We start from the raw sequence: 13,470 nt of genomic DNA, 5'->3' as shown, positions 1-13,470 counted from the left end.
CTAATTACCCTTGTTCCGGAAACACGGCGATCGCTCGCGGTTCGTCCAAATCGAGATCAATAAGACACTTTCTGGACGACCCGTCATCCCTGGCCACTTCGATGGTGTTTCGACCCGTGTCCGTCCAATAGAGATTCAAGGCAACCCAGTCGAATGCCAATCCGCCCGCGGATTGAATATCCGACATCACTAACGTCTCCATGTTGCTTCCGTCTAGATCGCTCCTCCTGGTGGCAAGTACCATCTTACTATCTTTTGGCTCAACATAGACGAAACTGATAAACGAACCTTATCACGTCCAACTTTAAGTCGGTATAGTACAGCTTCCGATTCGCCAGATCGTAATCCAAGGCGACCACGTTATAAATATCCTTGACTGGTATGATGACGTCACTTTTGTCGGGTGTATCCAACGATATTCGGCGAATGCTTGCGCGGCGGGCAAAGAGAAGATACGAAGACGGTTCTGGAAATCGACAGAAATTCGATTACGCACGAACGCTAACATAAATTTACGAAAATATTCATTTCCCTAACCGGAGCTGCAAGTTTTACCGTCTTCGTTCAACCTGATCCCCGTTGGACAAGCGCAGGAAAACCCGTTCGGACTTCGCAGGCAGAGATGGCTACATTGTCCGTTGTCTTTTCCGCATCTGTTGGAACCTGTGGATTGCGCTGGAACGCTTAGCTTGTACATGCCCTTCGCTTTTAATACGTTAGGTCACCTACCGATTTTCCCCAACACCACGGCTTTCAGGTCCATCAATCCGGCCAGATTACCCCTGACAGTTTCGTGAGGCGCCGCTCGACCCCGAGGTGACCTCATGATCGCTCTCGTTTCCCAATCCGTCCAATAGACGTGCTCCAAAGTCACCGTGAGTCCATAGGGATGAGGGACCTCGGATACCATAATGTGACGGTTGGCTCCTGTTAGGTCCGCTATCTCTATCAACTGTACGGAAGACGTTGAATCAAATAATACAATATTTCAAATCTGTGAGATAACTAGTGGAACGTGTACTAACGTTGGTTTTGGCGTCTGCCCAAACAATTTTAGGTTCTTTGGGATCAACGGCGAGCCCGTTTGGCCACCCCAATCCTTCGCCTATCACGGTCACTCTATTGGAACCGTCCATATCGGCTCTCTCGATTCTAGGCTGGTTACCCCAGTCAGTCCAGAACATGGCTCCTACGTCGTAATGCAGGACGATAGCTCTGGGCGAATCCAAATGTTCCCACACCAAGACTTTACGGTGCCGACCATCCAATTCGGACACTTCTATTCGATTTCGTCCGGTGTCCGTCCAGTATAGTTTGCGGCCAGTGGAATCCACCGCCAGGCCGTCCACCGTGTTTAAGCCGGCGGTAATCACTTCGGAAATTTTACTACCAGCCAAATCGGAGCTTTGAATACGGTCGGAAGAGCTGTCGGACCAATATATCCTTCCTTCGACAAATAATTAAATACCAAAAGACGTTTATATTAAATGAGTATAAGAATGAAAAACTCTCAACGGTGTGTATGAGACGATAAGTTACTTAAAAATTAACTCTATCAAAAGGTAAATCGGAAGTTCCTTCGGTTCGTTTACCGTTACGTATAAGGATCAAAAGTTAATGCGTCTCACGTTGAAAGTCTCACCGAGAGCTGTGTCTACATCGACAGCTATGGCGTTCTTCAACTCGGGAAGGGGCAGCACCACGTCCACTAAGTAGGGAACGTCTAACGAGAGCTTTCGGATGTCCGTTCGGCGCGTCACGATGAGAAACGAACCCATACCTGAAGAACACCAAACGCGATGTTACTGACGACGCGAAATGAGAGACATAACGATAAAGTCTTACCTTCGGCGCAAGTAGTTTCGTCTTTCTCAAGAAGAACCCCAGTGGGGCAAGCGCAAGAGTATCTTTTGTAACTGGGCGACAACAGACAAAGGTGACTGCAACCGCCGTTATTATTCGAACATTCGGTAGAAACTGCGTTGCAAAGAGTTATTTCAGTAAGTATGAAACGAGTGGCTGGAATTTTATGACAGGCTTCTACAATCACGTATATACCTTTGGGTCTATTTCGATGAAAGACATGAACGTCCATCATGTTCTCTAAGCCACTAATTAATGTTGTCCTTTGGCCGCCGGTATTCTTATCGGCGCTTTGTAAAGAATGACTTTCCCAGTCAGTCCAGTACAATCGGCCGTCGAAAACAGTCAAGCCGAAAGGATGAGGAAGATCAATGGCAATTAGCGTCTGAAAAGGTAAGTAAATGACATTCGAGACTTCGATAATTTCAATTTAGAAAACGAATTACATTGCGACCCGTTCCGTCCAGTTTGCAAAATTCAACACGTTTCGTTCCAGCGTCAGTCCAGTACAGTATCTTTTCATCTATCGCCAATCCGTTGGGAAACGTTAAATTTTGGCGAACGAGAGACGACCTTTGCGAACCATCCATCCCGGCTCGATCTATTCTCGCTGGTAAGCCCCAATCCGTCCAGAACAACCATCTTTGGGCAATAATAATCGATGGAAGTTGGTTACAATGAACACCGATTTGAAATGAAAACGTACCCTTCCTCCGGATCTACTACGATGTCTCTGGGCCGATCTAAATCATTCCAGATGAGAATTGATCTGTACATGCCATCCACCCGAGATACTTCCAACGTCTTAGTGCCAGCGTCTACCCAATAGAGTTTCTTGGTAACCCAATCCAGAGCTAGTCCAGTGGGGCTTTCCAAGTTAGTTCCCACCACGACAGTTTGGTCGCTGCCGTCCCACCTAGCTTTACTAATCATATCTCTGGTCACGTCCGACCAGAATATCACGTCGTCGTCGGCGTCGAAATCGAGGCCAACGGCACTCGACAAATTGAGGACCGGGATGACTTCGTCCACGGCCTCTTGTTGTTGACTAGTCACGGTGCTCTGTTGATGACAGTGCAGACACAAGCGACGAATGTCCCCTCGGCGGGAAAAAATTAAAAACGTGTCCGTGTCTGAGGTGGTGAAAGTACCCGAATGAGATTGAAATTAGCCAAACCATTCACTCTCTTACCTACCTTTAGAACAGGACTTTTTGTCATCCGTCATTTTGTAACCATTAGGGCACGCGCACGTGACCGAGCGGTTATTAGGCAAACAGAGGTGCGAACAGCCCCCGTTGTTTTCCCGACAGAGATGGCGAGCTAAAAATACAAAAACTAAGAATCGGGTATTTTGATATATACATTTCAAAAAAGGCCACAAATCCGTAGTTTTACATTTTTTATTTTAACGATTTCTGACAAAAGAGGTGAAAACTTGTAACAAATAATAGTTATTATAAATAATTATCATTTTTTAAAATTTTCAATTTGGTATCCATGGTTAATATTCCTTTTTGTAGGCCTACCGTTTGGATTTTAAATATATTCATACGAAAGGAGATTGGTTAAGGATATTCAATGTCTGGTTTTCATAAACTCGTACGGTGCCGTTGAACTCTTTTTATTGGGGAACCAGCCAATTTATCGATATCACGTGACCTTAATTAGGTCGTAAGTTAGCTTTTATCCGTATGTTCTTAGTACTTAGTTTTAAGGCAGTTTCTATAGTTTTGTTAAGTTGATTGTACAAAATGTGGTACAACTTTTAGAATTAAGCCCAGTTCACATTATACAATTATTTGGGCCACTTAACTGTATCCAACTAATTGTAAGCAAGAAAATTGTGTAGTGTGAACAGACAAATTGTTACAATTGTTCCCACTTTTTCTGTTCACACTATACAATTTTCTTGCTTACAATTAGTTGAATACATTTAAGTGGCCCAATTAATTGTATAGTGTGAACTGGGCTTTAAGCTCAGTTCACATTATACAATTTTTTGGGCCAACTAATTGTAATCAAGAAAATTGTATAGTGTGAACAGAAAAATTGTTATAATTGTTCCCACTTTTTCTGTTCACCTTATACAATTTCTTTGCTTACAATTAGTTGGATACAGTTAAGTGGCCCAATTAACTGTATAGTGTGAACTGGGCTTTAGTGAAATTAAAAAAAATTATTGACCATTGCCAGTTCTGTGTATTTTTCTCCTTATTAATGCTGACACTTTTATATTACTCATATTATAAAATTCATTCCCCTAGACAACTGATCCAATCTTAACGTTTTCCCCAAATTTTAATTAGCTTTAGTTATTTAATTTCTATATGTATTTCAGAAAAGTGTCGCAAACTATAGAAAAACGATCGTATATAGTATCTTTCGGCCTTAAAATACCGCTGATAATACTGATGAAAACTACGGATCGTGGTGGCGCTAGTACGCGGATTTCTTACACTCGGGTTGTCTGAGAGGATGGGTCACGGTGACGTCCATGGGGAAATGCAGTCGCGAATGGACGACGGACGCGTTGGCGCCGTTGAACTTACTGGCGCTATGAATGCTCTTGGTGTTCCAATCAGTCCAATAAAGAGTGTCTTCAAAGACGGTAATGGCGAAAGGATGGGGCAGACCTGAAAATTATTTTTAAAATACTTTACAAAGATGCGAAGGAAATTAGGTCAAGGAAGAGTTATAGGGATGTGTTTTAGCCTAATAAATCTAACGATCTGTCACGGTGGCGAAAGTTCTCGCAATAATAATAAACACAACGTGTAGACAGGGGATGCAAACCTTTCGGCGCGCTAGACGCCACATCGTTCCCTCATTGTGACGCGACATTTTAAGAAAGAAGCGCGTGGTCGACGCGCCGTAAAAAAAGCGAATGTCGTATCTTCCAAAGATAAACAACCCGAGACAACTAACGATAAGCTTTGAGGAATGAGACACTAACCCCGCTGCGGGGTCGCCAAGTCAGCGCGTACGTCGAGGGAGGGTGGGCCGCCGAAATGGGAGTGGAGGGGAGCGAGGGGGAGATTAGATTTACGGAGAATGACAAAGTACCTTGTTCGATGACTCTGCGTCGTCCGGTGCCGTCGAGGTACGCGGCCTCGATGACGTGAAGTTTGGCGTCCACCCAGAAAAGTTGTCGGCTGGCGTAATCGACCGTCAGTCCGTTGGGCCAAAAGAGAGCCGTGTCCGCGACGGGGTAGCGATAACTTCCGTCGTGGAAACCGCATTCCACCCGGGGCCTGGCGCCCCAGTCCGTCCAGCAAAGAAGCCTGCGACCGGGACACGACCGGAGTAATCAATATGGGAAGCTTGGAAACAATTGATCATCCATTTCCCCATTTCGCTTCATTCGATTTTCCAGCCTTTCTCTATAAGCACTCGCTTCTTTCCCGCACCACGTTAAAACGATTTTTTAACACACACGCCAAGGCTTCGTAACGCTGCTCGACAACGAAAACGACCGAAGATGTAAAGAAAGCCTAGGAATCTAAACCAATCTATTTTGCGTTTTTTTTTCTTCACGTTTTTTTGGCTCTCTTTTGTTATTTTCGGCTCTTTTCGACATCGTTATTGTACCAGCGTTTAAAACTCACGTCATATTTCATTCAGGTTTCTATACAGTTTTTCTTTCTCTCTTAGTTTTGGTTCCGGAGAGAGAGAACCGTTTGTTCCGCGAAAGGTCAGAGCGAATGTCGCTGATGGTCCGTGGAGGATTAGTGTTAATCTAAGAAATGGCGGGGTTAGCGTGTCTCGGGGAATGATTCTGCCCAACGAATGCTACTCCACTTTTGACGTGTTATTTAACAAATGTTGTCGCGGTAACTTATTACCGTATTCTCTGACCTTTACCGGAACTCCTCAATTTCACGGGTTATAACTACATAGCCTCTTTGGGAAAAGCTTTGCTTCGACAGATTACCTAGCCAAACATAACCATGCTCTTCAAACACCGACACCATTGTCCAAGTATTTTTCAGTGCTTGATTAAAATCAGTGAGCTACGTGCAGGGGCGTAGCGCAGCACTAAAGTGGGGGGGGGGGGAGAAGATCAATTTTTGACAAATTAAAATCCTAAAACTTGTCAACTGTCTAATTAAATTCATAACAAATGGCTTTGGTTTAATAATTTTACTAAATGTAAAAAAAATCTAATGGATTACGGGAAATATTTGGTGTAAACTAGTGTTGTAAGTCTGAAAATTTTCCGAAAAAAAGTTTTCATTCCATGATTAGTCTAATGTATTGTTTGCAGATTTAAATAAAGCGGCATTTTTTTTCTAATCTGAAAGTAAAACTAAACCTCTAGATTAGCTTTAAGCTGATTAATAATGTAACTCTATTATAATGTTTTGTAGTATGTTTACTGATATTAGAAATTTTATATCGATAAAAAGATAAAAACATTAAAAACCCTTAAAAAGTAATTGATGTTTCAATTTTTTATTTTTCAGATTTGGGGAAAATTATCGTATCTAGGCGCTAAATTTGAATTCATACATAAATGCGTTGAATTTAGATGTTTAAAATAATAATAAAATTTAAATCGTTCGTAGGTTTTTTAAAAATCTAAAAATTGTCGTACAGTATCGTACGGCAGAATTATCGAAATAATGGTACGATATCGTACGCCATGACAATTATAGTACGCCCTAATAATTTCGATGAAAAAATCGCACAGTGCTATAATTATCATACGTCTGGCAACGCTACTATGGAAATTAAATAAAAAACCCCTTTGGGAATTTAGTCAGGGCTAAATCTGGAGGAGCGACACATAATTGAACAAACATTTATATTATATCGTTTTAAATATATTTTAACGAATTGAAGTTTATTTAAATAAGAAAGCAAATATCATATTACTTCGAAATATATAAATTATAAGTTTGCCAACTTTAGGATTGAAATGCATAGTTTACCAACCCTGGAAAATTGTTAGAGGGGGGGGGGGGTTAATCCCCCTGCCCCCTATGGCGTCACCACTGGTTAATTCGTGTTCTGCGGGACAAAGTGAAGGGTAGGTCTTCACTAAAGTAATCAGATGTACAAATCGTAATCACGGGAAATCACTTTAAAAAATAACTGTAAGTCCGTTAAAATTGTAAAATTGAATCAGTAATCAGGTGAAGAAAAGTTTAACAAGTGACTACCCCTCGGGTAAAGCTAATTAAAGAAATGAAAGCCAAAACTTCATTTTTTTCCCATCCCCATCTTTTTAATTTACAAAGAATAGTATTTTCAAATAAAGTAATTTTTGAAGACTCTCTGGAAATACATTTTCCATCAGCCAAATCGTCGATGGTCAGATTTAAGAATCGTTTTATCTGTTTTGGCTTATCGGGTATTTGACAGTATTATAACGATTTTCGTTAAGCAAAGCGTAAAAACATCTCTTTTCAGTGTAAATCGTTACCTCTTTAGTTGGAGAGTGAGAGTGAGAGAGAGAGGGAGAGAGGGTGAGAGAGGGAGACAGAGAGAGGGAGAGAGAGAGAGAGAGAGGACAGATGCTGTTTCTCATCGACTTCAGAGCCTGGCTCCCTCTCAAACTCTAATTTCTCTCTTTGCAAAAGAAAAGGACGAATGGAAACTTCCAGGAGGGGTAAGACGTTGCCGCCAATAATTCACACTTTCGATTCTTCAAATCCGAACATCGAAAAACGCTTAATCAAAACGAGCCCCCCCTCTTTATTTCTCCTGATTAATTACTCATTCGATTCTTCGCCTGCCTTTTTAATACGCATTCTTCGGGGCATTTTAATCCCATATAGTATACAGGGTGTTTCAAAATGGTATGCAAGATTTTTAAGGTGTTGAGAAGTATGCCTGTTTTTTTCCCATTTTCCTACGATGAGTTAAAAGAGCGCCAGAGAACCTTGAAGTGTGGCCTCCTAGCTCCTGGAAGTAGGCTGCAACAAGCGCAAAACCAAGCAGCAGGGAAACGCGAGCATTATAAGGTTTGGGTTCGTGTGATAGCTAAAAAAGGACCTTGTAAACAAATCGAGGTAAACGTAAACTTAAACAGTATTTAAAGTCGCTGCTGCTTGGTTTTGCGCTTGTTGTAGTCTACTTCCAGGGGCTAGTAGGCCTTACTTTTAAGCTCTCTCTCCTACAACTCCTTAAAATTTTTGCATAACCATTTGAAACACCCTGTATCTTCAAGGCTCGGTGACTGGATTCTAGCTGAAGATTTATAGTTAGGGATAAATTTGGAAATTCTAAGCCACTTCAAGATAGAGACACGATGTGGAATTGAATCCATAAGGAATCTCTTAATACGGCTTATAAATATCGGGGAAACTTAAAACCCATTTGACTTTGAAAAGTGTAAATCTCAAACGTTGGCTGTGGTCGATTGGCGAATAAATAATATATTTCGAATATAATATTAAAAAGAATCTCAAATTCTAGAGATCAGAATGCCAATAAGATTTCGTAATTTTAAAACTACACCAGGAATGTACCTTTGTGGGTGATAAAGTTGAAGTACCTTTTAATAATTTGGTCAGTTGGCAAGAATAAGAATTTCGCCAAAGTGAATTCACGAGTTATAAAAATCAAGACTTCTTTCCTTTCGCCAAACTGACTCACTCGGGTACACGCCCGAACTAGGCGATCATCTTTAAAAGCGAGTAAAAGCAAAATGGACTTACGCCTCCTCAGGTATGACGACCAACGCTCGGGGTTTCTCCAAATTCTTCCAATAAAGGACTTTCCGAGTGTCTCCGTTGAGACCAGCCACTTCCACCCGGGCCATTCCGGAGTCTGTCCAGAAGATTTTATCGGCTAACCAGTCGACTGCCAAACCTCCTGGGCTCGATAGACCAACCGAAATGATAGCTTTGGGCTCCGACCCATTCAGACGGGACCTGTAGATGCAATCCGTCGAAATGTCCGACCAGAAGAGAAGGTCCTTCTCGTGGTGGAAATCCAGCGCCACCGCGTTCTTCAATCCGCCCACGACCAGAGTGTACTCCGGCAAATGGCCACGAGCCACTTTCCGGATATCAGCTCGATTGGCGAATAAGAGGTACGGCTCCGGACCTAAAACCCAAATGCGGATCAAAAATTGTGCTTAGATTTAGTGTTGTTCATTTTCCGGAAACATTTACAGAAAATTTTCCGCAAATCGGAAAAATAAAACATTTAAACATAATTTACTTTTTAAGGGGTTTTAATTTTTTTTAACTTTTTATCGATATAAAATGTCTAATAACAGTAAACTTACAACGAAACATTAATAGTGTTACATTGTTAATCAGTTTAAAGCTAGTCTAGAGGTTTAGTTTTACTTTTAGATTCGAAAAAATGAGGCGAAAATTCCGCTTTATTTAAATTTGCAAACAATATTAGACTAATCATGGAATGAAAACTTTTTTATTTTTTTCGGAAATATACGGAAAATTTTCCGGAAAAAAGGCCTCGATCATTTTTAGGAAAATATTCTGAGCACTACTACAAATCCAAAGTTTTAAATCTGCCTGAACTATGTCTTCAACTCTTCGTACTAAATTACTTCAAGAAATGGAACAACCGGTTTCGAGACAGATACCAGCCAACCACAATAAAATAAAAAAAAGTTAACTACACCGAAAAAAAGGTTCCTTTGCAAATTTTCAAAACAATAAAATATTTTTTTAACTAATAAAATAAACCAAAATTTTATTCTAAAACAAATTCGAGTAACCGCAACATTAACCAGTCTAAAAGAAACTTAAACTAACGGCGACCTGTTTTCTACCTTTTGGGAAATTTCGAGCGTATCGCGCAAATATAGAGCCGCGAAAACCAACTCGCCAGAAATTTCGCGGTACGAACAGCCGAATAGCAAAAAAGCCAAAAAAACTTCCCAAAAAATAGTACAATCTAATGCAAGCTGGAAAACTCTATTTAGGTCCTCTTTTCCGTTTCATTAAATGTTAAAAAGGGAACTGATTCGTCTCTCCATTCGATTTCGCTCGAACTATATATTTTTGGCGGAAAAAAACCTTTTTTCAACTCGTTCGTATAGCTTTATAGCGCACCACTGGCCGGTATCTGTCTTGGAAGCTTTTTTTCGCTCGCGCGTTGAGGTGACTTTTTTTTTCTCTTTTTCCGCGGGGAGTGATGGTGCGAAGGAGCTTGTAGGGAATATAAAGTATCGAAGGAGGTCTTACCGAGTGCTTTACACTTCTTTTTGTCAGATTTGAGTCGGTAGCCCTTGGCGCAGCTGCAAACGAAGCCGGGAACGGTGTTGGTACATCGATGACTGCACGTCCCGACCAGAGTACATTCATCCACGTCTTTTTTGAAGAGGAGCGGAAAAGAAAATAGACAAGAAATTTCAGGCTCCGATGGCCAATAGATTCGACGAATCTCTATATACGGAATTATCGATCCGTTGGCCCACCGAGTTTCTACGATAGATCATAATACGAGCGACCAAAAATGTAGAGGCGAGTCCCCGGACGAATGCTCCGCGAAAAGCCTGGAACCTACGCGCGCCCTTTTGAAATCTCGGGTTCTTTGAAAAGTTCAAAATAAGGTTCAAAGAAACCCCAGTTTGAAGACCATGGATTTTCGGGATATTCCGTGTATAATATATCGTTGGTCTTTTAATGGCGTTGTATAGTAGTAAACCATTCGATGGGCTTCAGAAAAACGAAGTCTATTGAATTTTCTCTTTAAGTCGCTCCTATTTCGTTGAATATCGTCAAAAAAAAACCCTTGGAAATTTCAAATCCTCGTGAAAAAAGGTTCGTTATATCTATAGCGCGAAATTTTTATTTCCTTTTCGCTAATCGCAAATTTGTTTCTATTACCAAAATTAATCGCTTCAATAGTCATTTTTAATGGTATAAATAAGAAAATGAGAGAGATGCTGTGAAAAACAAGTCTTTCCCTTTCCTGCCAACCATTTCTCATTTTATTATTGTTAGGTTTTTACGGTTCACATAATTTTGGTAATTTTTCTCGTCACCCATAAGACGTAAAGTTTTAACGAACGAATGAGAAAAATTTCTTAAAGGCCGACTACATATTTATTCTGTTTACTCTGTTTCTCACTGGTAGCTGGCTGCTTGCATAGCATATATGTCTTACAGCGAGCCAGCTTCCAGTGAAAGACAGAGTAAACCGAATAACTCTGTAGTCAGCCTTTAAGACTCGAAATTGATATTCACTTCCGTAACCTACCATAAAGTAGTTTTCAGGTAAACTCATTAGGCGATAGCATAAATTGTTTTGGTCTTAGCTAACTTGTTAAAATGTTCCCGGAAATTCGTCATAGCACTGCCAACTTCTATCGAGTTTGGCCGTGGTCGAAACATAGCCTAGGTCAAAAAGGTTTTTAATTTTTTTACCATTTTCTATAGTCAGAGACTTAACATCACTCTGACAATATTAAAGGGAATATAACCTCAGGTTTTAGGTGTGGAACACCAAACTTCGACCATTTACCGCTCCCTCCTATGACTTTAGATATTTTTGGCGCTGTTTTGTGACTTCCCGCCAAGTTTGTTTACATAAAAAAGCATAAAAAACCTAAAAAACGACTTGAGGTTATATTCCCTTTAAGGCTAATGTCAGCGTCGTCGTTAAATTAAGTTAAACAAATTAAACTTTTTCTATTTAAAAAGTAAAAATATTTAAAAACATAACTTACCACAAATTTTTAAATATGACTTTCATTAAAAGTTAAACTTTTAAAGATTTATTTAATGAAGTGCGAAGTTGCTCTTTAACGGTAAACTTGCAATTTTATAACCACGTGACTATTTTTAAAGTTTCTACCGTTTGATGGCGCTTAAATATTTTCCGAAAGAAATTTTACCCAGTATACCTTGCAATTTATGCTATCGCCTATTAACATAAGTATATAATATTGTTCCATAAGTGTGACGCTTTCTATTCTTCATGTGCAAAAGTTTTACTGAGAGCTATTCACAAGACAGACTGCATTACGGGTTTCGTCGCCGTTTTGCGTCCGCTCGCTAACGCGACACACGTAGCCTTTGACAAAGCCTCGCTAGGGGGAGATTTTCTTCTTGTGATGACGTCACTCCGTTACTAGCTCTCAGTAAAATATTCCCCAAAGTGACAAACTTATGGAACAATATTATAGACTTATGCTATTAATAACTTTCGCAACATTGAAAGTGATCTTTGGAAAGGTGAAAAGGTCATCTAGAGCGCCTGAAATCCGTCGTTAGAATCCAACAAAGGAGACCTCCTTCCACTTTGTTAGTCGTCACCCAGACACTAACAAGCCGCAACAGTTTCGATACCTCAGCCACGCCGAAAAAGAAAATATTTGATAGGGCGTAGGTGGCGGGCCAGTCGGAACAAGTCCCCATTTCGAGCCGAAGGAATTCTATTCCGAAGATAATCTGTTAAAGCCATCGTATTGACAAGAGAAGTCGAATTTTCTAAGCAGCTCCAACCGAAACGACGGAAGATGGAGATAGGCCTATATATGTATTTTTTTATTCCCTCTCCGCGCCTAAGCGGCCGTTCCTCGCGTGCCTGTGTTATTTGTACAATTGTTAACGTTTATATAAAGGCGGAAGAGGAGGCGGTCGAATCGATAAGCCTTGGCAACATAGGGGAATCTGATAAAACTGCTTGGAAACGCGTCCGATACATCACCCAGATAACGGCGCGCTGATAAAGGGAAGGAGGTGCTCGCCACTGGTGCAGAAGCGACTGCACCGTGGACTATATCACGCCGAGAATTCGGAACTATATTTTCTCGCGGAAGGTTATTTCTTCGCTTTCTTTATATACACGTATCATCCCGATCCACCCACGAGTCCATCCGCTCGGTCGTATTGTGAGAAGAAACAGATTCTGGCCCGAAAAATAGCTTTTTTCCCGGTCGGAAATAAACTGCCAAACTAAACTAGAAGAATGACACGACCGTGGCTTAGCGAGCGGTGGCGACCGAGAGACCAAGGCCCGCGAGCCTTCTCCTAAGTAACGTTTCCACCGTAGCGCCCCGGGGGGAGGAGGGGGTGGAAGGCGATGATAAGAGAGAGCGGAGAAGCGAGCTTTTAGGAAGAAGACCCGTCTAGGAAAAGGAGGCCCTCGGAACCAGCGTCTTTAGACACGTTTCATTTGCTATCCCCCAACGAAATCTTAAAAGGCTTTACAAGAAAAACAGATCCAATCGCGGAATGTATCCGTTCGGGGAAGATGTTCGTCTTGGCGCGATACATATCACAAGCAGCGGCCAGACTTCCATTGAGATTTTCCGGAGAGATTTTGCCCAGTTTTTCCTACTCCATTTAGCCCGTTTTATCCCGATAGAGCCTCTCTCTATACATTCTACAGCCACGATGGGGTACTTAAGCGCGTTGGTCTCTTCCATATTCTACGGTACATTTCACGAGGTATTTAAGGGCGTTCGCCAATTCGTTCAAAAATCGAAGGAGAGTCTTTAAGGAGAGCCCCTGGTCACGTCAATGATCTCCAAAACCCGAGGACGTGCCGTGCCGAGAAAAAGAATTGTTTCTCCCGGAATATAAGCTCGCCTTAACTCGTCTTTAGATTGACTTTTTTGGGAAAGGGTGACGGTAATCATTATTTGAAAGGCTATTTAATAGACCCAAGCCATATA

General features: G+C 41.3%; 1 protein-coding gene across 1 annotated transcript in view; it reads right to left on the bottom strand.

Annotated features, from left to right (window-relative positions):
- Positions 1-13,470, bottom strand: part of LOC149948109 (low-density lipoprotein receptor-related protein 4-like) — a 133,508-nt gene that overhangs the window by 3,326 nt on the left and 116,712 nt on the right. Inside the window, exons 12-26 of the mRNA XM_090172984.1 lie at positions 10,031-10,156; positions 8,528-8,918; positions 4,929-5,146; positions 4,322-4,498; positions 3,060-3,185; positions 2,570-2,996; positions 2,310-2,505; positions 2,059-2,248; positions 1,846-1,977; positions 1,643-1,780; positions 1,026-1,447; positions 730-952; positions 538-663; positions 289-466; positions 9-227 (exon numbers count right to left, since the gene is read on the bottom strand). Coding sequence (XP_090029110.1) covers positions 9-227; positions 289-466; positions 538-663; positions 730-952; positions 1,026-1,447; positions 1,643-1,780; positions 1,846-1,977; positions 2,059-2,248; positions 2,310-2,505; positions 2,570-2,996; positions 3,060-3,185; positions 4,322-4,498; positions 4,929-5,146; positions 8,528-8,918; positions 10,031-10,156 — 3,289 coding nt within the window. The remainder of the gene's footprint in view (positions 1-8; positions 228-288; positions 467-537; positions 664-729; positions 953-1,025; positions 1,448-1,642; positions 1,781-1,845; positions 1,978-2,058; positions 2,249-2,309; positions 2,506-2,569; positions 2,997-3,059; positions 3,186-4,321; positions 4,499-4,928; positions 5,147-8,527; positions 8,919-10,030; positions 10,157-13,470) is intronic.

Source organism: Leiobunum rupestre, chromosome 4 (genome assembly GCF_980474605.1).
Source record: "Leiobunum rupestre chromosome 4, qqLeiRupe1.1.hap1, whole genome shotgun sequence".
Taxonomy (NCBI): domain Eukaryota; kingdom Metazoa; phylum Arthropoda; class Arachnida; order Opiliones; family Sclerosomatidae; genus Leiobunum; species Leiobunum rupestre.
The sequence above is the reverse complement of the archived record's forward strand: the minus strand, read 5'-3'. Positions and strand labels throughout refer to the sequence as shown.